Source organism: Drosophila kikkawai, chromosome 3L (genome assembly GCF_030179895.1).
Source record: "Drosophila kikkawai strain 14028-0561.14 chromosome 3L, DkikHiC1v2, whole genome shotgun sequence".
NCBI lineage: Eukaryota > Metazoa > Arthropoda > Insecta > Diptera > Drosophilidae > Drosophila > Drosophila kikkawai.
In genome coordinates this window covers 6,334,926-6,355,712 of record NC_091730.1, presented here as the reverse complement: position 1 = coordinate 6,355,712, position 20,787 = coordinate 6,334,926, and the positions used below count along the sequence as shown (strand labels likewise).

At 40.6% G+C, this 20,787-nt stretch overlaps 5 protein-coding genes and 1 long non-coding RNA gene across 6 annotated transcripts; 2 read left to right on the top strand and 4 right to left on the bottom strand.

Annotated features, from left to right (window-relative positions):
- The first annotated feature begins 1,119 nt into the window (after positions 1-1,119).
- Ir68b (Ionotropic receptor 68b) lies at positions 1,120-3,133 on the top strand. The gene is made up of 2 exons (XM_017165535.1): positions 1,120-1,203; positions 1,265-3,133. Exons 1-2 carry the CDS (start codon positions 1,120-1,122, stop codon positions 3,131-3,133), a joined length of 1,953 nt encoding a protein of 650 aa, XP_017021024.1.
- A 293-nt stretch (positions 3,134-3,426) lies between these two features.
- On the top strand, positions 3,427-6,333 carry yps (ypsilon schachtel). Its single transcript, XM_017165808.3, has 4 exons — positions 3,427-3,884; positions 4,786-5,541; positions 5,641-5,747; positions 6,137-6,333. The coding sequence occupies exons 1-4, from the start codon at positions 3,722-3,724 to the stop codon at positions 6,182-6,184; spliced, it is 1,074 nt and encodes a 357-aa protein (XP_017021297.1). The 5' UTR covers positions 3,427-3,721; the 3' UTR covers positions 6,185-6,333.
- A 797-nt stretch (positions 6,334-7,130) lies between these two features.
- Positions 7,131-8,441, bottom strand: LOC108073967 (uncharacterized). Its single transcript, XM_017165809.3, has 2 exons — positions 7,857-8,441; positions 7,131-7,793 (listed from the first exon to the last, which is right to left on the bottom strand). The coding sequence occupies exons 1-2, from the start codon at positions 8,415-8,417 to the stop codon at positions 7,371-7,373; spliced, it is 984 nt and encodes a 327-aa protein (XP_017021298.1). The 5' UTR covers positions 8,418-8,441; the 3' UTR covers positions 7,131-7,370.
- Positions 8,442-8,648: 207 nt separating this feature from the next.
- ssp (sunspot) lies at positions 8,649-9,850 on the bottom strand. Its single transcript, XM_017165659.3, has 3 exons — positions 9,507-9,850; positions 9,223-9,434; positions 8,649-9,155 (listed from the first exon to the last, which is right to left on the bottom strand). The coding sequence occupies exons 1-3, from the start codon at positions 9,810-9,812 to the stop codon at positions 8,708-8,710; spliced, it is 966 nt and encodes a 321-aa protein (XP_017021148.1). The 5' UTR covers positions 9,813-9,850; the 3' UTR covers positions 8,649-8,707.
- Positions 9,851-10,560: 710 nt separating this feature from the next.
- Positions 10,561-12,195, bottom strand: vers (versatile). The gene is made up of 4 exons (XM_017165635.2): positions 11,884-12,195; positions 11,360-11,826; positions 11,176-11,300; positions 10,561-11,110 (listed from the first exon to the last, which is right to left on the bottom strand). The coding sequence occupies exons 1-4, from the start codon at positions 12,106-12,108 to the stop codon at positions 10,623-10,625; spliced, it is 1,305 nt and encodes a 434-aa protein (XP_017021124.1). The 5' UTR covers positions 12,109-12,195; the 3' UTR covers positions 10,561-10,622.
- A 7,091-nt stretch (positions 12,196-19,286) lies between these two features.
- On the bottom strand, positions 19,287-20,042 carry LOC138928360 (uncharacterized). The gene is made up of 2 exons (XR_011444884.1): positions 19,616-20,042; positions 19,287-19,551 (listed from the first exon to the last, which is right to left on the bottom strand). It is a non-coding gene; the product is annotated as an uncharacterized lncRNA (long non-coding RNA).
- Positions 20,043-20,787: the final 745 nt, after the last annotated feature.

Sequence of the window (20,787 nt, the reverse complement as noted above, 5' to 3'; positions counted from 1 at the left end):
ACCCTCTGACTGCAGATTGCAGAATTGCAGGTGATAAGCCAGCGAATAGATGTTGTCCCCGTATGCTGCATATAGCTAAAATCATTATCTAAATTCTTTGTCCTCATGTTGGAGCTTCCAGCGATCAGAAAAACATGATGTGAGCTAGGGAATCTATTGGATTTAATGGAATCCAAGTTGGTTTTGTGAAGAATCCATTAATGCCATTCCCTGAAATTATTTAAATTAATACAATTTCTAGATAAATCTCTTAGTTTCAGAAATATTTCATAAATAAAGCCTAAACAAATGTTTATCACAATTATTTATATTTCTTTAACTTTCCAGTTGCTTCTAAATAAATATATTAAATCAACAATAAAACAGATTTAAATATTATATGGTTTGTTTTTTAAATGAATCGTCACCTATCTACAAATGGCAGGCCTTTTTTTTCTCAATTTGCTTGTAATTCTGTAGTCGAATGACCGAACAACCACCTGGAAATTAAGGTGTTACTAGGCAGCACCTTGCTTATCAGGTTGCATTTAGTTGCCTTTGTTTTTGCATCGACGGGTCGCCAGTCAGGCGCAACATTATCAAAACCAAGCTAAAAATATTTTAAAATTTCAAAACATATAGCTAAAACATATATTTGGGACATAAACAAAAATTTAGAGTGGACAACAAAGAATAAGGGACAAGAGCCATAGCTGTAGTGCATCATTAAAATACATTATTTAGAAAAGCCTTTGCATTTGAAATCTATGGTAAATTTTCCCAAAATGCATAATTTTAATTCGTAAAGCTTTTCTGTGCTAGTTTTTCTGTTTTCCTGCAACCCCAATCATCTATTCTAGGGTATCAATAATAATATATTTTGTATATATTCCAGCGTCTTTCACAATGACTTTAAATGTTTTAAATGTTCTAATAAACCAACGACTTTGCAGATTCAGCACAAAAACTAAACCTTATCAACTTACGTATTAATAAACCCCTAACTTGGTTCAGGTGTTTCAGTTGCTATACAATACTGCATATGGGATGATACTGCGATTATATTTATTTGAACTTGAGTTAATTATTTCATTAACTTTGTAAACTCAAGCGTTTGTCTGGTAACAAGCCCCTCACGCAATGCCTTGGGTCATAATTGGGGATTACGACTCTCCTGGGACGGGGTCCACAGGTTGTTGTCCAGGTCGCCGCCTAAAGAACAGGGTTAGTTGCCTCTCAGGAAATGGAGTCTTCGGTTACGTTCCTGCTCTGCCTGTTGCTTTAGCTCTGCTCTCTGTCCGGGATTTGTTCGCTGGCCGGGATTGCCTGTCGTCTGGCCGTGAAGCAAAATGTTCAGATTACCTATTTGTATCGCTGTTCCAGCTGTCCGGCTGCCTTGGATCCGAGTCACTCCGCTTTGGAGTTGGAGCTGCACCGCTGCGTGGGCAGCCAGCTGCCCGTGGTCACCCGGAATGTTGAAAGCCACGAGATAGAGCCGCTTCGCAACACGGACAGCTTGAGTATCTTTCACATACCAGCTGGCAAAAGGGGGGATTCCCTAGTACGTCGTATTGTGGACATGCTGAATCCTCGACAGCCGAGGAAACACTTGCACAAATACCTTTTCATCTGGCCCGATGCTGGGCAGAATCAATTGCTGGATCTCTTCAGCAGCTGCTGGAACAAGCAAATGCTTTACGGGCTGGCCATCACCAGCAGGGATAATGGCATCTTCGACTTTGATCCCTTTGCCCTGGGGGGTCTACAGGTTGTACAGCGAACTGGAAATGACTTAATCTATTCCGATAAGATGGGAAATTTGAGGGGCTATCCACTGCGCTTCTCCATGTTCGCAGATCCTCTGATAGCGGTTCCCAGGGAGCCCGTGGAGACTGCTGGCTACAAGGCAGTGGATGGAGTGGCTGCTCGGGTGACTGCCCGGATGCTGAATGCCTCGGTAACCTATGTAATACCAGCGGACAACGAATCCTACGGACGCTGCCTGCCCGGTGGCAATTATACGGGTGCGGTCAAGGACCTGGTCGGCGGTCACACTCACTTCGGAGCCAACTCTCGGTTCGTGTTGGACTGCATCTGGCCAGAGGTGGAGGTGCTGTATCCGCAAACCCGCCGCATCCTGTACCTGGTAGTTCCTGCTTCTGGAATTCAGCCAGAGTATTTGATCTTTGTGCGCGTCTTCCGGCGCTCCGTGTGGCACCTGCTCCTTGCCACCCTCCTGACAGTGGTGCTGATCTTCTGGCTGATGCAGCGTCTACAGAAACGGGTGCCACGAAAGAATGTCATCCAGTTCCAGGCCACCTGGTATGAGATCCTCGAAATGTTCGGCAAGACGCACGTCGGGGAGCCGGCGGAACGATTTTCCTCGTTTAGCTCGATGCGCACCTTTCTCATGGGTTGGATCCTCTTTAGCTATGTCCTTACCACCATCTACTTTGCCAAGCTGGAGTCTGGATTCGTGCGTCCGAGCTATGAGGCGCAGCTGGACCAGTTGGCGGGTCTCGGACAGTTGGACGTTCGTATCTATGCTGTGACCACCATGTACGATGCAGTGCGGTCCACTCTATCCGAGGATCAGTACCGCCTCCTGGAGAGCCGGAGTCGCCAGCTGCCGCTCGGAGTGGCTACCTCCTACTACCAACTCCTCGTGAGCCGGCGAGACAGGCGGTCGGCTTTTATCTTGCGCGATTTCCATGCCAGGGATTTCCTGGCTCGTACCTACAATGCCCAGGCGGAGCGACCGGCCTACCATATTGTCAAGGAGTACCTGCGATCCATGCTGTGCACCTATATCCTGCCCCGCGGATCGCCCTTTCTGCACCGCTTTCAAACGCTGTTCACCGGCTTCCACGAACATGGATTCTTCGAGCACTGGCGCCAAATGGATCTGATTACTCGAGATGGGACTTCGCCGAATGCCGAGGAGTTCTATGAGGAGTTGGGCGACCAGACTGACTTGGATCCAGCGGCAACTGAGCCGGCCGTGCGCCGCAAGAAGCGAGTGGTCCTAACCCTGGACATTCTTCAGGGGGCCTTTTATCTCTGGTCCGTGGGTATTGGCCTTAGCTGTGTAGGATTCGCCTTGGAGCAGGTTCATCATTTTTGGAAGCGAAGAACCAATCGTAGTTTGGCATAAACTATGTCTACAAATATAACAAATATTGTAAACCGTATCTTGTCATGTTTCCTTACCTCTATTGCCTTTTATCTGATTTTACTTTAAAAAATAACTAAAATACTTTTGCTCCTATTAATAAAGATAATAATTCTTGTAATGTTTAAAACAAATCAACTTTGAAACAAAATTAAAAATATATTCAAAAAATAACCACAATTTAGAGATGGACAATCGTACCGATATATGCTTAATGATCGAAATAGTTATCGGCTGTACACTATCGATAGGCCCCCTGCAAGCAGCCCTGGGCGCTGGCTGTCAAGTTTCACTTCCGGAGCGAACAAAATAAAATCGCTAAGGCAAAGAAAACCCTGCGAGTGGCGAGTGTTTTAAGATCACACTCAAAAACAACATCAGAAGTGGTAGTGGCAGTTGAGAGTGAACGCCACCAACTGCGACCGAGCGCAGCAGACACCCCGAAGAACAGCAGGGAAACGGACAATTTGTTGCGGCACTCGCATCCACACAACAACACCAGCAGCAGCAACAACAACAGCCTTTTGCTTTTCCCGCTTTTCGTTTTTAACCAACAACTGAGAGTGAGCGATGGCCGATGCTGAGAACAAGCCGCTGGCCGCTGAACAGCAACAGCAGCAGCCGGAGCAGCAGCAGCAGAATCTGCCGGAGGATCTGGAGCAGGAGCCGCAGGACGAGCAGCAGCTGCAGGGACAGCAGGGCAAGCCCGCTCCGCCGCCGAAGGAAGTCATCGGTAAGCCCCAGCCAGATGTGCAGTGCACCCGATCCGAATCCCAATCCCAATCGCAGTCCCCCTTTCATTCATACGCGAACACATGGCGGCGGCTAGTGCTACCAAAATAGCAATGAAAGGAACGAAAAAAAAGAAGAAACATGCCTGCAAGAGCATGTGTGTGTGTGTGTTTGTGTCTTAAAATATACGCGCGTCGGCCATTTTGTGCGGCAAAAGGCGCATACATATGTCTGTATGAACGAGTGTTCACGCCGCCGGCAAACGAAATGAAAATTCTGCCTTTTGCCGGTCTGGCCTTTTTCCATCTCCACCCACCCCTTCGGCGGGCTGCGGCGCACCTCCCCCGCCCACGCACGGCTAGAGCAACCCAATTTGTTCGTGCGCGCGCAGCGTGGGTGCGAGCGGGATGGCGCTTTCATGTGTGTGTGTTCATTGTTTTGGTACACTTATTTGTACACACACTCGCACAACGGCAGCATGTGCTTGTGGCTCGGGCTATAAGCCGTTTTTTAAGGCAAGCGACGATCCGATAAGATCCTTGTATATATGTTTTTGATTAGCAATATCTTTCGGTAGGAGGATTGTATGTAGATATATACGTATTTCATTACATTGCCTACAATAATTTTAGTATGTTTTTTGAGATGTTTTGGTTGTTTGGAAAAATTGTTAAAAGGAATTTAAAAAATATAAAAGATACACCTGTTTCGCTAAGCACTTATACTACTGTATTTTTGTTGTCATTATCGTTGTATTTTGATCACATGATACAAGGGTCATGACTTTCCGGGTTCCGATATATTACTTACATCAAATATCAATCATTTTATTATTAAGTGTTAATAAACCTTTTTAAAAGTCACATTAATAACTTAATTAACTTATTAATTCATTTTTGCAGCCACCAAAGTCACCGGCACCGTCAAGTGGTTCAACGTGAAGAGCGGCTACGGTTTCATCAATCGCAACGACACCAAAGAGGACGTCTTCGTGCACCAGAGTGCTATTGCCCGTAACAATCCCAAGAAGGCGGTCCGTTCGGTGGGCGATGGTGAGGTCGTTGAGTTCGACGTGGTCATTGGCGAGAAGGGCAACGAGGCAGCCAATGTGACCGGACCATCGGGCGAGCCAGTGCGGGGCAGTCAGTTTGCTGCGGACAAGCGCCGAAACTTCCGCCCCTGGATGAAGAAGAATCGCCGCAAGGAGCCCGGCCAGGGAGACGAAGGCGACGAGCTGGCGTCGCCGGTCCAACAGCAGCAGCAGCAACAGCCGCCGTCCGTTGACGGGCAACCGCAGCTGCAGCAGTCTGGCCCGCGCCAACCACGTCAGAACTTCCGTCGCGGCCCGCCCGGCGGTGGACCCCCAGGTGGACCACCACGTGGTGGCCCACGCGGTGGTCCGGGTGGACCAGGAGGACCTCCCGGTGGTCCTCGCCGGTATAACAACTACTATCCGCGCCAACCACGCCGCGGCCTGGGCGGCGGTGATGGTAGCAGTGCCGAACCCGGACTGGACCAGAATCCGGAGGGTCTGCAGCGAGGCGAGGGACATGGACCGCGTCGAGGAGGCGGCCCGCCGGGCGGACCCCAGAGGCGCTTCTTCCGGCGCAATTATAATAATGGACCACCGCCACCACGTCGCGATGGCGGCGAATATAGTGAGTATATTTTTAATTAAGGAATTTATTATTTAGGTTTTTTTTAACTGGTTTATTTTTATATATTTGTAACCTTTTTCTTGTTCTATTTTATTTTAGTTCAAGGCCAGCAGGGACCACCACGCCCTCAACAGCCACGTCCACGTCGCCAGAATCGGAAACCGAATGGCCCTGGCGGTGGTTTGGAGCAGCAGCCGCCACAGCAGGTAATGAACTAATCACACGACAGAACAACAACTTGAAACATCTTTGCCAAAGCAAAAAAAAAAAAAAAGAACATGAAATACTACGATAACACAGCATCTGCGGCAACTTAACAACCACAACAACAGCAACAGTATCTACAAATAACAACCTGGGTGTCGGTCACACTTGAAATTATAAGAAAATAACAACTTAAAAAATGCATAATTAACCAACCTAACAACCACTGTCGCACTCTAAACAAAACCATTAACAAGAGGGAAAAAGGAAACCTTAACACTGAGAGGCTTTTTGGGTCTAACATTCATCTCTGGTTTTAGTTTAAACGTTTGATTTTGTATGTCTGTTTCATTTATGCTTATAATTTATCCAACAATACGAAAAACCCTAGAATGGCGCTCAAGAACTGCAAAATACAACCACAGAGAGCACTGCTTAGGAAGGAACAATTCGCAACGCCCAGAAATATCAGCAGTAGTAGCAGCATCCCAACATCGTCATCAACAACAAGAACAACAACGACCGCTGCAAGTTATAAGAAGAGCAACAAACACCATCAGAGTTCGCTTATATATGGGCCGCCGCGTCTTTTTTTTCGGTTTGTTTATGCTTTTTGTCTTGTTTCATGGGGTGACCACACACAGTCACTTTAAAATGTCGTATCAAATTCTAAAAACAATTCTATCATGTCTGTCGATTTTTATCATCTATGAAACACACAGCAGCGATAAAAAATAAATTTAAATACGCCCTGGTCTTGATAATTACCTTACAATCAGCTCTCAGCCCAAATTTAACTTATTGTTTATTTAAAAATTTAATTTATTTTTGGATATCCTCGAACGTTGTAGCGTTGTAAATCTAAGTTTCTCGTATTAAAGATATGATTAAAACTGTATATCCACACACAAACCGCATCTTTTCCCATTTATACATCATCTTCAGTCGAAAGAAAGATAGAACACTACCAGAACAGGCGACTTAATGTATCAAGCATCAAACACAGCAGAAAAAAAGAACAAGAATGGAAAAAGAAATGTAATTCACAGCAAACAAACAAACAAACAAAAAAAAACTGTAAAAGCAAAGCAAAAAATATAATACAACAAATGCAAGATGGCAACCAAAAGAAAAATTACAAAAAAAAACTTTAAAAACGTATTGGAAAAAATAAAAAAATTGAAAAACAATTTTTTCGTGGTTTATTGTAGCTTTCTTAAGAGGTTTGTTAAAAGAGTTTACGTTTTTTGAGCATAGGACAAAAGCAAATCATATTAAATATGTGGATTTTTATTTATTTAATTTTTAGTTTATTTAATTTTAAAATTCAGTATGCGGATTTGCAAAATCTCTCATATTTTCGAATACAAATCAAAATTGAGGAATTTAAATTGTTAAACAAATTTGATGACTTTATTTAAAAAAACTCAAGATGTTTTTTTTTTGTTTTTGGTTTTGGATAGTTTACATAATAAAATATCTTTGCTCACTTAAAATTACTCTCTAAATAAAAGTAAATAATTAAGTTAATAATTAAATCTGCAAAAAGTACATAAGGACGTCTTAGGCTAAGGATATAGGGATATATAGGATATAGGATATTTACGCTATTCACTTGACTATTACTACAAGTTAGTTGTTAACGATGTCACCGTGGAAATGCTTAGTTTTTCCAGCCGGCCCAGGACTAGCAGCTCGTCGATGGAACGCTTGGCGTAGAACTTTTGCTCATCGCTCAGACGCAGAAAGGCATGAGCCCAGGACTTGGCATAGGATTCCGCTTCGGAAAGGGCGCTGGCATTGAATTGGTTGCTATTTTCTAGTCCTTTCGGCTGTAGTATCTCCTCTTTGTAGTCGCCCACTGGCTCCTGCTGGATGTCGTTGTGATCCAACTCAATCGGCGTCTGCTCATCCAACACCGACTCTGGTTCTGGCTCGTCTGGGTCCAGTTCCGGCTCACAAGACCAGGAGTCCTCCGAGAAGAGTTTTAACAATGGACGCGGCTTGGGCGCAGACGTGGGCTCTTCCAGGATGCGCTCAGATTCGATCTGTGGTTTGAAATATACGTAAATAATTTGGATGATTTGAGAGCTCCATCTGGAAGCACTTACAATCTGATCCACGCCATCCGCTTCCTCCTCCAGATTGTTTTCCTCCGTGTCTTCCTCCATTTCGGGGGACTTGGCCAAGGGATTCGTCCTGACTTCGTAGAGCTGCTCGTATTGTGAAGCATAGGTTGGCACTCTCTTGACCGGAGCCCGCTGCTCGCTACTCTGCTGGCTGCGTGGCGTCTGTGATGCTGCTGCTGCTGCGCGCGGCGAAGGAGAGCCATTAGAGGCGTCGCCAGATGGACTATGACTACCACCTTGCTTGATATACCGCACATGGCACTTGTGGATACGAAGATTTGAAGTGGTGCCGCCAGAGGACTGCATCACCCGCTTGCAGCCCAGACAGAAGTATCTCCATTTCAGCTTAGTGCCATCGGCGCGGGCGATTTCCCTATATACATTCCACACGGAGCTCCGCTTGTTCTTCTTCACCAGCCGGTACTCGCCGGTGTTGATCTTCAGCAGAATATCCAGTTGCGCTTCGGTGCACTTCTCCTCCTCGTCGGGGGCGTTTATTATAAACATTTTATTCCTATTCCTGCTCCCGATGTTGACGCTCATGGCAAATCCAACCGCTAGGCGGTAAACGAGTTGGCAGCACCGCAATGCCAGGGCTGCATAAACACAACATTAACCCTATAGTGAACGGGAAAGTTTTTTCCAGGATATTTCAAGTTTTCAATTTTATTTATTAAAAATAATAAATTAAACAATAAAAAAGTATGTATTTACATTATTAATAAGAATATTAATAATATTAAAAATAATAATATCCGAAAAAATTATCTTTAAAGGTAGAACATCCTTTTATTAAACCAACTTTATTTTCTTAAACAATTCTTACGTTGAAATTAGGTATTATTATATTCGTTGTCGTACAGTACCTGGCAAAGGTTCTTATTATACGACACAATCTCTTTCATAACAGTTTGAAAACTCTTAAGATTTTCCTTTTCCAAAGCGAGCCTTTCCTCCTGGATGGCCATAAACCTTTTAACCTTACAGGGTTTAGTTCCATGCAAATACTTAGGTGATAAATCCTGTTGGTCGAGCTCTTCTTCGTAGGTCTCCAGGGAAGGCAATGCCTCTATGTTAATATCATTTTGGCTATCATCCTCTTCATTCTGCTTAATTATCCCATTGGTTTCCATATCCGGGGAGCTATTTTCTTCATTGAAAGAATTTCTGCCATTAGGAGAAGAATTACTTTCCTCCAAGGCACTGAGTAACTTTTGGAGGTCATGAAAATGCGACCATTTGGATGGTCTTCCTGTAACTTTCACTCTTTCGGCCTCCTGGCTGAAATGTATTGAACATTAACTTTTTTAAGAAGATGAATGTCTCAAGAAGATATTCTGTTCCTTACCTATAACGTTTGCTCATATTATCCATTTGGGTTTTAATGTCAGACGGCTTCAAGCCCAAGTGATTCATCTCCTTTGCGATCTTCCGAAATATTCGGTACTGGCTGCTGCGTTCACTTCGGAAATGTTTTATGTTGTTTTTCCACAGCTCCAGCAGCATCTTGGTTGCTTTGTAGGACCAATGGATTTGATGACCGGTTAACATCCCTACCTCCTATCATCGTTGATTGCCTGCCGGTAAGAGACTTTTTCAAACACATGTGTGTGGCAGCAGGGACGGACATACCTTTGGTTCCAAATCTGGCACAGTGGCGCTGGCTCTCTGTTGCAAGTACTTCACGTGGCAGATGTGGGAGCGCAGGCTGGAGATATCGCCGCTTTTAATCAGCCGCTTACAGCCAGTGCAGAAGTAATAATCCCGCAGCTTGGTTCCATCGGAACGGACGATCTGTCGGTAGACTTGCCATACTGTGCTGCTACTGTCCTGTCTCCGCAGCAGCCAGTATTCGCGGCTAAGGATCTTCAGCACAATCTCGTTGGTGGATTCATCAAACTCGGTGTTCTGTCGGGAAGCCGCCTCAATTCCGCTCATCTTGAAATTAATAATAATAACAAAACAATAACAAGCCAATGCAGCCCTCGTGGGGCAGCATTTCCTCAGCAAGTGGGCAGCCCTTAACCTGTTGGCGAGCACTGGGCCAAAAAGGAATTCCACAAACATAGTTTTAAAATCGTATAATAAATTATACTTTACATTTGAAATATATAGTATAATATAAATTATTAGTATATATTTCTATTCTGAACAGAAACAAAGCAAAGGCAATTTTCATTCATTTTAATTTTCATGAAAATAAAAAATATTTTTAAAATCATTTTTAAATTGTTAAGAGTTAATGAACAAAAAAATAATTTTTTTTTTTTATTTCCCGATCGTGCACTATTATATTAAACCGATTTCCCTATTTTCACAAAATTTAAACCGAAATTTTTAAATAATACAAACGGTCATAGAAAAAATATTTAAAAAAAAGTTAAAAAACAGCGAAGTTACAATTTTTATTTTATGGGTAGATGGGCTCGTCTGTTGATGCTGATCAGGAATATATATACTTTATAGGGTTTACATCAGAAATTTAAATTATATCCTATATAAATATGTATATATGGTTCAAAGCCAAAATCAAACATCCTTATTCGTAAGATCCTATATTTACACATAATTCAGTAGCTTCCTTTTTGTATTTATATATATTTTTTTTAGATCCAGCACTTGCCGCAGCATTTTAATTTAATTTTTCTTAGTTTATAGCCTGAAAACAATCCTAATATGTATTACCTCTTAAGCATATTCAAGAAATATATTTATAGAAACAAAGATACATAGATGTTACGTAACATTTTACTTTCTAGTTTTAATCAACTTCATTAGATCTTTGTGGAATGCGGACAGCTCTTGCAGTGCTTCCTTCATGACCTTTAGCTTTTCCCGCTCGATAACTAGTTTCTCCTCTTCGATTTCAAGCATTCGGTCTGTGCGTCGTTTAGTTTCCTTCTTCCTTTTTGCATGATCCTCTACCGTGGACTCTGCTTCAGGTGTCTCCTCCCTCTCGTTAAATTGCTCGTCAGCTTCCACCTCCTCCTCCTCCACCTCCTCGTCTTCCCCATACTCGTCCGCTTCTGGTCCAGCTGGAGATGGGGAACGCAGGCTCTCTTGGAATTTTTCATTAGCAAGAAAATCGATATTATGCTTATTGTCTGCATCTTCTTCTTCTCTTTCTTCTTCGAAATGACGATCATTTGCTGAGGAATCCTCTGCTAAATATTCCCCTCTCAGCGATTCCATATCGTCAGCCTCAGATTCATCCTGATCGTAAAAATGTGTTGAGCCTATAGGGATTGCAATTACATTTTAGAACTAATTTATTTATTAATTTATTATTTTGTATATTTACCGGTGTCAAACATCATATCCTCAAAAACATCGACTCCCTTGGTTCCAATTAGCAGTGATTGAAGTCTGTGGAAATACGCCCACGTGGACGGCACACCGGTTTCTCGGAATTTCTCAGCCTCCAAACTGTAAAATATATGTAAGTTTATATATTTTCTATATGATTTTGTTTATAACTTCATTACCGGAATTTCCGAGACATATTATCCATTTTGGTTTTGATCTCAAAGTGGCTAGGACCGAACCGGCTCATTTGCTTCTCCATTTCCTTGTAGATAACCGTATTCTTCATTGTGCCGCGCAAGCCCCTGATGTGCTGCGCCCACAACTGCAGCAGCATTTGGATGGCGTCGTCCTTCCAGATGTGACGTTCGGTTTTATTGTACAGCTGATCGAATCTATCATACCGCTTCTGGTGTATACTTTTCGCCGTCGCGACGGTGACCGGCGTCTTGACCGGCGATGAGGGGCCATTGATCTGCCGTATAACCTCGTCCTTCACCGCAATTATTTGCTTCTTTGGACTTATCAGCGCTTCGGAGGTCTTTCTTCCGGCTGGAATCTTCGAGGGGCGTCCCAATTCCGCCTGGGAGTCCTCATCGTTTAGCAGAGCGTGCAGTGGGCGCTTGGTACCCGCACTCGGTGTCTCCGCCTGAAGTATATACATATATTTAAATATATATATAAATATTATTTATAACAATCTCACCGTAGGCTCGTCATTGCCCAGGAATACGTTTTCGTAAAACTTCTCGTACTCGGATTTTGGCGGGAGCGGGCGCTTCTGCGAACTGTGGCGAGAGTCTGCTATGGCCTTTATCTGTCCACTGCTGCGAGTCGCATTTCTTGGGGTTCCTGCTGTGTTCAAGCTACTTCGAGCACTTCTCGTTGTTGCCGGGGCACTGGCTGGCCCCCCATTGGATCGCGATCTCATATTTCGGCGCTCCAGCTTGTCTTTTACTAGATTTTTTGTTCTGTTGTAAATATAATCTTACTTGTTGTTGTTTTAGTGAGTCAGTGTTACCAGATGAAAATTTAGCTTTTAGCTTATAAGATCTTTAGCGGATTCTGGGCACACTAAAAACGATAACAAACAGCTCTTGACACTGGTGTTCTTCGGTTGGAATCGTTGTGGCACCCCCATATCCGGTTGGCGCGTAATTTAAAATCTTAGGAAAACGAATACAAAGAGATTTGCCTTATTGCATTAGTTCTTTTTTGCTAAATTATTCTAAAAAAAATTGCAGATTAAGATTAAACCATATCTCAGTATAATAATATCAACTTGTCAGGGTTTAAATCGCGCTCTTGATATTTTAGTTTCCATAGATTTCTTTCTGCGCTATCGTTTGTTCTCCTAGATCCATCCCATAAACTTTCAATGATTTGATGAGTCCGACAATTGCCCCAGAAGTTTCCCTACTTGGTTTTCGCACGCACTTTTAGCTAATCAAGCTAGGTCGGTCGACATTTGCAACCGCAAGTGTGTCTGGCCACTGCGAAAAGCATCTGCATCGGCATCTGCATCTGGGAACGAGCCCAAGGCAGAACGGACGACGACAATCAGCGACAATTGCCCAAAGATTGCGACTAATGGTTGCCCGACGCACGTCGTCAGGCCTCGGACAGAAGGTGCCTGTGGGAGCTTTGCAACCGGTTTCGAGTGCTGTCTCCTGTCTTTTGACTTCTTCGGTCATTGCACCGGGAAAAATATCACCATAACCCAAATCATTAGTGTTTTTTAGTTTATTGAATATAGAGTGGGATATTTTTTAATATCCATATTTAAAAATATGTTTCGAAAAAAATACAAAATATGTGTAATACAAATTTCAGTAAAAAGTGTGGCCATTTTCCCTTTAATTATAACTTAAGTTATTAGGAAACAAGAAAGGAAGCTAACTTCGGCACGCCGAAGTTTGTATACCCTTGCAGATTGGTTTTGATGTTTATTTTATAGATTTAAATGCTGAAAACACTCACAAAACAGAGTTTCATTACATTTTACCTATACTTATTATGTTTACAGTTTGACAGTTACAGTTTTACATTCTCAGCTTTATATATTTTATACATTTACCGATCGCTTCTATGGCAGCTATAAGATATAGTTGTCCGATTTTTATGAAATTTATACCAAAATTCTAGAATAATAAAAAAAACGTATATCTCAGAGTAAATAAAAATGCGTTGAAAAACAACGAAGCTATAATTTTATTTCTATTAATTTCTCGATCGTTCCTATGGCAGCTATATCATATAGTCGTCCGATTTTCATAAAATTTTTACCAAAATTCTGGAATAATATAAAATGGCTATATCTCAAAAATGATGCAAAAATATTGAAAAACAGCCAAGTTATACTTTTTTTTCTAAAAATTTATCAAACATTTGTATGGCAGCTATATGATATAGTCGTCCGATCCGGCCCGTTCCGACATATATAGCAGTGAGAGCATATAGAAGACTATATGCAAAGTTTCATTCAGATAGCTTTAAAACTGAGGGACTAGTTTGCGTAGAAACAGACAGACAGACAGACGGACAGACGGACAGACAGACAGACGGACAGACGGACAGACAGACAGACGGACAGACGGACATGGCTAGATCGACTCGGCTGTTGATGCTGATCAAGAATATATATACTTTATAGGGTCGGAAACGTCTCCTTCACTGCGTTGCAAACTTCTGACTGAAATTATAATACCCTGCAAGGGTATAAAAATGCTTATTACATAAATTAAAATTAAATATTAAGATGCTGCTTTATTTTTTCCTCTGCAGCCTCCTGGCTCCTGCTCTTGGCCGGCTGCAAAGTTTTGTGGCTCGTGCTTGGCAATTGCCAGCTGCTTGTGGCCAAAACTTATGGTTTAGCATTTAACCTGTCACTTAATCGAAAAAGCTGCCCTCTGCCACATCCAGAAGTTTGTTAATGACTCTTGGCTCGTGCCGGGGCAGATGTTTGATCCAGAGGTCCGGCGACTGGTTCCCCACTGTTAGATGTCCCAGATAAGATATTTTATCGGGGGAAATATTCATTGTTTCAGGCTAATTAAAGTACTCTTCCATAAGAATTTAATTAATTTCACAATAATTACTTATTTTTTGTAAAAAGAAATTTAGTTTTTTGTAATAATTCCAGGCTAAACCTTGAAATGCATTTCAATTGGCTGCAATTATTTATGCTGCTGCTTCCTCTCAATCGCAGTCTAAAGCTATAGGCTGCTGTCTGCATATAGCACACTGATCCAACTGACTTGTTGATCGTTGCTTTCCTCATTGTGTCGGGGCCAACTTAATTGTTTCTTGCGGTTGCTTGGCATTGTTGTTTCTTGTTTTTTTTATTTTTCTGCCATCCATTTGGGAACCCCACTGCAGCCAAAAGAAATGACAACTGTGGCGACCGTGACTTTGCGCCAACTGGCGACATCACAGCCACTGTCTTACACTTGCAAAAAATTTAGGAAAATTATGAAAGGTTTTAGAAGTTTTAGAAAAATAAATTAAATGGTTTTCAAAGAGGTTTAATTAATAATTAATAAAACAAAAGTAATGTCACTTATATGTATTTATTAGTTTTGTATCCCATCTCTCTTCAATCTCTTCTTAAATATTTTTTGTTCAGTGCTGTAACAGTAAGAAAACTTTGCAGATGGCCTCATGGCATCATTATGGGGGCTGGGTCTCCAGAGTTGGTACTGGGCGAGACCTTATTTGTTTGGCGCATAATTTAAGTTAAAGCCCGTGCAAATGTCGCTGCATTGTTGCAGTTGTTCGCTGTCTGTTGCATGTTGCTTGTTGCCAGTTGCTGGCCTGCTCATTGCTTGGATGTTGCTGGCCTACGCGTTTGGTTGCATGCAGTTGATGATGATGATGCACAGAAAAAACCAATTATATGAGATGTGGATCTGATCTGATGATATTGGAAAAAAGATAGCCATTGTCTGAGTTACTGTTATAAATATATATTATTTTTCAGAATAATAGAATAGGATTTCCTGTTTAAAAACCTGGCCTTTCCTTTCTCAATAAATATGAATTACTTAGGAAAAACTTAATTAAAAGTAAAACCAATACAACACACTTTAGTCTTAAATTTTTCCTGTGCATTGATTCTGTGGTCCAATCCGTTGGATATGCCTGCTGGCGCTTGATTGCAGGTTGTCATGGACCCGGCGCACTCGACGCGCATCCATTCAGTCAGGAGTGACAGACGGCACATATCCTATATCCCCCATATCCTATAGGATCCGACCGACTGCCATGTCTCTCCAATTGCATTTATTGCGGCCATGTCCCTTTTTTTGACGTGGGTCGTTCTCGGTCGATTCTTACGTGAGCTCCAACTGGTTTTGGCCGAGATCTCAAATGGGCGGGGTACTGGTGAGCCACAATTTTCGAATCGTACTATATTATTGCATTTTGCCATCTCTAAATCGGCACCAAACTCAAGCTTACATCTTCGTTATGCACAGAGAAAAATATAGCCTAGAAATATAACTAAGGTCTGTGCCTTGATTAATAAAGAATTGGAAAAGGTATCTTAAAATTTGATTTGAGAAATAATAAATTGAATATATATTTTTTTCATAAAATATTCAACATTTTCTTTATCCAATTTATAACAGATTTTGTTCCTACTTTTTTCTGTGCATCTTTTCATAACTATATTGACACAGGCTTGGCCGTAAAGTACCACAACTTATGCGGACGGTGTGTGGTGTGTGCGGTGTGTGGCCCTGCGTGGGTGGGTGGTGCAGTCAGATAAGATATGTACATACATATGTACATCCATATGTCTGCCTAAACCGTACAAAATCTGCATAAATGTGCCGCAGCTGAAGCGTTCCCAACAAGACTTAAAGTGTTATTTTTCGGCCCCTAGAAGTTGCCGAACCTAGAGACTTGGGCATAAGTAAACATAACGAGTTTCCCAACTAGGTATTAGATAGTAGGACAATTACTTTCACATTGGAAAAGAAGACGATTAAATTTAAATACCTTTAAAAGTTTAGGTTTACTTTTAAATTAAACATTAAGCATTTCTTTGCTAGCTTTTTCTTATTCAAATGATCATATGATTAAAATGAATTAGTTTTTTATGATTTAAAACTTCTTATTAAAAACTAAAATGATCTTGCCTTGTGTTAATATATCTAATATAAAAAAGATTCATAAATAACTCAAATACTGGTTATTTCTCCTAACTGAATGCTACACTCGCTATATCGATTGTAAAACCAAGATTTATTTCCAGATTTGAGCATTACACCCAATGTTTGTTCTTATGAGACAGACGTATCAATTAGGCGGACAAGCCCACAAAAAATAAAATCTCTTAATTCTGTGGGCTGAGCTTAACCCAATTTACCCAACACACAAAGGTTCTTCGAAGAAGAGAATAAAAAATAATTTCCTTTGGCTATCGGGGCTTTGAATCTAACGGTGAACATCGTTAAATGAAAATAACCATGTTCAGAGATACCGGAATAAAGATTTACTTTAAGGGGACGGTCGAATAATTCAGTGTTATATCACCTATAAGAGCTGAATTTAAGCCTATGCTAAAATACACTTTGAAACTCTTTATGCATTAGCTACATTATCTTATTTAATTCGAGAAAAGTTCTTTAATTAACTGAAGAGTTTGCTACGAGTTCGAAACTCAATACGGCATCTTATCAAACGGTTGAGAGCGTGCTCCAAACAGTTCGGGGCCATTGAAATTAATTACTTACTATGCACAGACAAAAATTATTTAAAATTGTTGTTTAGATAAATTTTTCCAACAATAATAAAAAAATTCTGCTTTAGTTAGTTATATTATTAATTATAGGTATATATGTTTATATTATTATAATTTAAATTATTAATTAGAATAAAATAATATATTAATATACAGTATTTTTGTATTTATTGTTCAGTAGAAAAGCTAATGACAAATAACCGCTCGTGAAAGTCCCCCTCTTTCTTGCTCACAAAAAACGTTGCATACTTTGTGGGGATTTCCGCCGGAAGGTGTTTTTGGAAGAATTTTTAATTTCTTTAAAGTGAAAGCTTAAATAAAATTAAAAATAGGTTAGATAATAAGCCAAAATCAGGGATAAAAATAAGATTCTTTTTTAAAGTATATAAATAATTTGTAAAGTAAATTTTTTCTGTGTGTATAAATGGAGTGGGGTTCGGGATAGACGACGACGACGACAGAAGAACAGTAGCAGTGAAAAGTTTAATGAGCTGCGTGAACGGAAAAGAGGAAGAAAAGTACAACAGCAACCACAAAATCAACCGCAACAACAACGCAGCAAGAAGTCAAAACAAAAACAGAGAACGATCGAAACGCGCGTTTGTTTTGATTGTGCGAAAAAGACAGCCACATACATTAAAAAAAAGGAAAATAAAAAAATAAAAAAACCGAGAAGAAAGAGGAGCAGAAGAAAGAAAAACGATGGAAAACGCGACAACGGCTTTTAATTTAAAAAAGTTGCTGGCACAGCATAAGAGCATAAAACATACAAAGAGAGTAAAGGAGGAGAGAGAAACTGGTTTCTTCACTCCCACTCACACACGGAGAGAGAGGAGATTCTCTCTCTTTTTGGGCTTACGTTTTGCAAATAGTCTTACGTTACGTAAATATACTATAAACAATTTCAGGCTGTGACCTATGAATGAAGTTTTACAAAGTATTTAATTTTAATATTAACAAATATAAAATATATAATTTAATATTTAAAAAATGCTGGAAATGCTGTGCTAGACTTGTTTTACTGGAACTAGATTTTATAAAAACAAATCCATTACATATGTATTTACTATATACATCTTTTGAGATAACTCGAGTTCAAAGCCTTTAAACCTGACCTAGACAACAAGCAAATAAAAACTCTTGGTCTCGTTATTTAAGTAAACAAATGCTTAAGTATATTGTATAATTGATAAAGGGTCAAACCGATTATGATGGTTTATCCTTGGTTTAAAAATAAGTACCTTAAGAAGCTCTCATTGATAAAAAGGTTAGGGGTTTTATAATAAATTTTAGAAGTTTTCACAGCTTCTAAGGAGATATTTCTACATTATATAGCATCATCAGGCGAGTAGATATGGACATATCTATCAGTATGTGATGAAGATATGATATTTTAATTAGCTTAGTCACTCTAAAAGTTAATCGTTTCAGGTTTATCTAAATCACTTTCACGTAAAACCAACTAAAGCAATAATTAAAGAACCAGGTATTTAATTGTCGGGACACTCAAAGTTTATGTTGCCTTACCGTTGACCCAACTAGACTCTCTTTTCCTGCCACTATTATTTGAAAGCTTCCCCAGATCTACTTAGACAATCTTTCTTTCGGCTGCTTTATTAGGCTGCGACACGAGCGGAAAAAAGTGGGTTAAATTAATAAGTTAAGGCGGTTGTTTGGTACTGGCGTCATCTTTTTGGGCCTGGTTGCCAATCTCTAACCCGGTTTAATAGTTCCTTTTTCCCCAACTCAGTTCGTGACTCGTTTTGCGTGCAACGCAGAGGCAGAGGCAGAGAGAAACCTTCGCTGCACAAGATATAATTGTTCGATTGATAAAGCCTGCCGCGCGACCCAAGACTCGGCCCCGGCCATGTTGGTCTAATTTATTTGCGCCTTGAAGTTCCCGCCCCTCGATTATTGTTAGCTTTGTTTCTTGGTCAGCAGCGGTCGCAGTGCAATAAAATCAACTAAGCCGTATAATAAAGTTGCACCCACGTCCCGCCAGTAGTTGGACTCGCAGTGACCCCATAATTCCTGGGCTTAATTGATTTACCTTCATGGCTACCTTGGTGGGTGGACTGAAAATATGCAAAGTATTTTAAGGTGGGCCCACACATTATCTGCTTCTGATAAAGGTACATATTATATTATGACTTCCTAAAGCCCCCTACAGTCTGGAATTTCGTTTATCTCGCTTTGCAGCTTTGCTCTTGAACTTAAAACAGTTTCAAGTAAAAAACAATGTAGTTTGATTCACTTCCTGTAAACAGTATTTATCGTGCTTAGTTAACATCCGTCAGGGGAATTTATATTAATTTCTATTTAAATGTATATATATTTTGATTAAATAATAATATTAAAACGAGCTAATTTCTTTGTTTTTATTTTGCTACACTTAAAATTTAAATTTCATTTCAAATGGTTGTTTAAGTGCGTAAAGGATGTGCCAAGCTATGAATATTCTATGGTGGTATCGGCTGGATGATCCCTGGTTGCATGGACAAGTCTTTAGCGTATCATATTGAACATTATCACGACTTCGGCAAGTCCCACATGTGTAGTCGTTTCCAGGTTTAACTAAAATTTGACATCCAAGTTCTTTTGACCAGACGCAACAAATCTCTATTTTAGCTGGAATTTCGTAAAGTCAAATAATTAGTACAATTTTATAGACTGTTAAATGTTGCATTATTACTCTCGGTTATATTTAAGTCTTTCGGAATGCATTGCGACAAGTCATTGGTTGGATTGGGTGTGCTCCAGTCCGAGATGATGTTATTAGTGCCTTTAAATTTGTATTGGCCACAACTATATCCACTTTCGGTATTAATTTCGCAATCATATTTACGATTATATTTATAAAGTGCGGCTTTTACATCGCATTGAGCTTCTACTTGGGGGACTCTGCAGTCGACGCATTGAACAGCGGCCTTTACAAATATTAAAATTAAAGAAAAAATATTTAAAAATAACCATATTTTGAATATCATAATGACATTAAGTTTCAGGATTGCTTCATTGCACTACAAACTCAAATTTGCTCAGCATGTTTAAGGTTACAATATCTTCTAGATAAAATATCTGAAGTATTTTCAAACCACTCGTCTCTTATGGCATCTACTAGTTTGAACTACTCGTTGTCGACCAGAGAAAGCTTGGATGCCTGCACTAAAATTCTTTTTATATTTGTTTTCATTTTAAATAAGAGTTGATATTATAATTGACACCAAATGAGTAAGGAATTAGAAGTACAAATATAAATAGCATTCAGGGGAAACAATCTTTGCTCATTTAAGTTGAATTATTTGTCATTTTAATGCAAAGAATTACACAATATAACCTTAGGACTGACCTAATCTGAGGTTCAACTGAAAAAAGCATTATTTTTAAAAATTTCCTTGCTTAAGGGATATTTTTCTTACCGTGTTCCATGTGTCATTTGCGGAGCAGTTCAATCGTCCAAAGACGAAGACTTGTCATTGCCCGGGAGACTTGTGGCACTGCATCGCATCGCTTGTCACTAAATTGACCCATTTCGGAGCTTAAGGCGATGCCACAAAGACCCAGGCACCGAAGAAAATGGGAGAAGAAAACCAGACTGACGAGCTTAGAGTAGCAGTCCCGGGTATGGAATGGGGGAGGAGGCCAGTTGCACTGACTTGTGCATGTAAGTACATAACATACATACGGTGCATGCCAGTAAACATTCTTTTGGGGCACTCGGTAACTTTTGGTTTGCGTTCTTCGTGCTCCTCCGTCTGAGGCTAAGGCTGAGGCAGAGGCTGACCACTGCATTCTTATCTTAATATGCACATTTCTTCTGCGTGCTTCTGGTTCTCTTGGATCTGCGGATCCGTAAGATACGTG

What these genes read in the sequence shown, in the direction of transcription:
- Ir68b (XM_017165535.1), top strand. Translation starts at nt 1,120, where the DNA reads ATGCCTTGGGTCATAATTGGGGATTACGACTCTCCTGGGACGGGGTCC. An exon ending in GTCGCCGCCTAAAGAACAGG is followed by an intron (nt 1,204 to 1,264) that starts GTTAGTTGCCTC and finishes CTGTTGCTTTAG; the next exon opens with CTCTGCTCTCTGTCCGGGAT.
- yps (XM_017165808.3), top strand. Translation starts at nt 3,722, where the DNA reads ATGGCCGATGCTGAGAACAAGCCGCTGGCCGCTGAACAGCAACAGCAG. An exon ending in GCCGCCGAAGGAAGTCATCG is followed by an intron (nt 3,885 to 4,785) that starts GTAAGCCCCAGC and finishes TCATTTTTGCAG; the next exon opens with CCACCAAAGTCACCGGCACC. An exon ending in TCGCGATGGCGGCGAATATA is followed by an intron (nt 5,542 to 5,640) that starts GTGAGTATATTT and finishes ATTTTATTTTAG; the next exon opens with TTCAAGGCCAGCAGGGACCA.
- LOC108073967 (XM_017165809.3), bottom strand. Translation starts at nt 8,417, where the DNA reads ATGAGCGTCAACATCGGGAGCAGGAATAGGAATAAAATGTTTATAATA. An exon ending in CGGATGGCGTGGATCAGATT is followed by an intron (nt 7,794 to 7,856) that starts GTAAGTGCTTCC and finishes TTCAAACCACAG; the next exon opens with ATCGAATCTGAGCGCATCCT.
- ssp (XM_017165659.3), bottom strand. Translation starts at nt 9,812, where the DNA reads ATGAGCGGAATTGAGGCGGCTTCCCGACAGAACACCGAGTTTGATGAA. An exon ending in TGCCAGATTTGGAACCAAAG is followed by an intron (nt 9,435 to 9,506) that starts GTATGTCCGTCC and finishes CAACGATGATAG; the next exon opens with GAGGTAGGGATGTTAACCGG. An exon ending in AATATGAGCAAACGTTATAG is followed by an intron (nt 9,156 to 9,222) that starts GTAAGGAACAGA and finishes AATACATTTCAG; the next exon opens with CCAGGAGGCCGAAAGAGTGA.
- vers (XM_017165635.2), bottom strand. Translation starts at nt 12,108, where the DNA reads ATGAGATCGCGATCCAATGGGGGGCCAGCCAGTGCCCCGGCAACAACG. An exon ending in TGGGCAATGACGAGCCTACG is followed by an intron (nt 11,827 to 11,883) that starts GTGAGATTGTTA and finishes TATATACTTCAG; the next exon opens with GCGGAGACACCGAGTGCGGG. An exon ending in GGATATGATGTTTGACACCG is followed by an intron (nt 11,111 to 11,175) that starts GTAAATATACAA and finishes CAATCCCTATAG; the next exon opens with GCTCAACACATTTTTACGAT.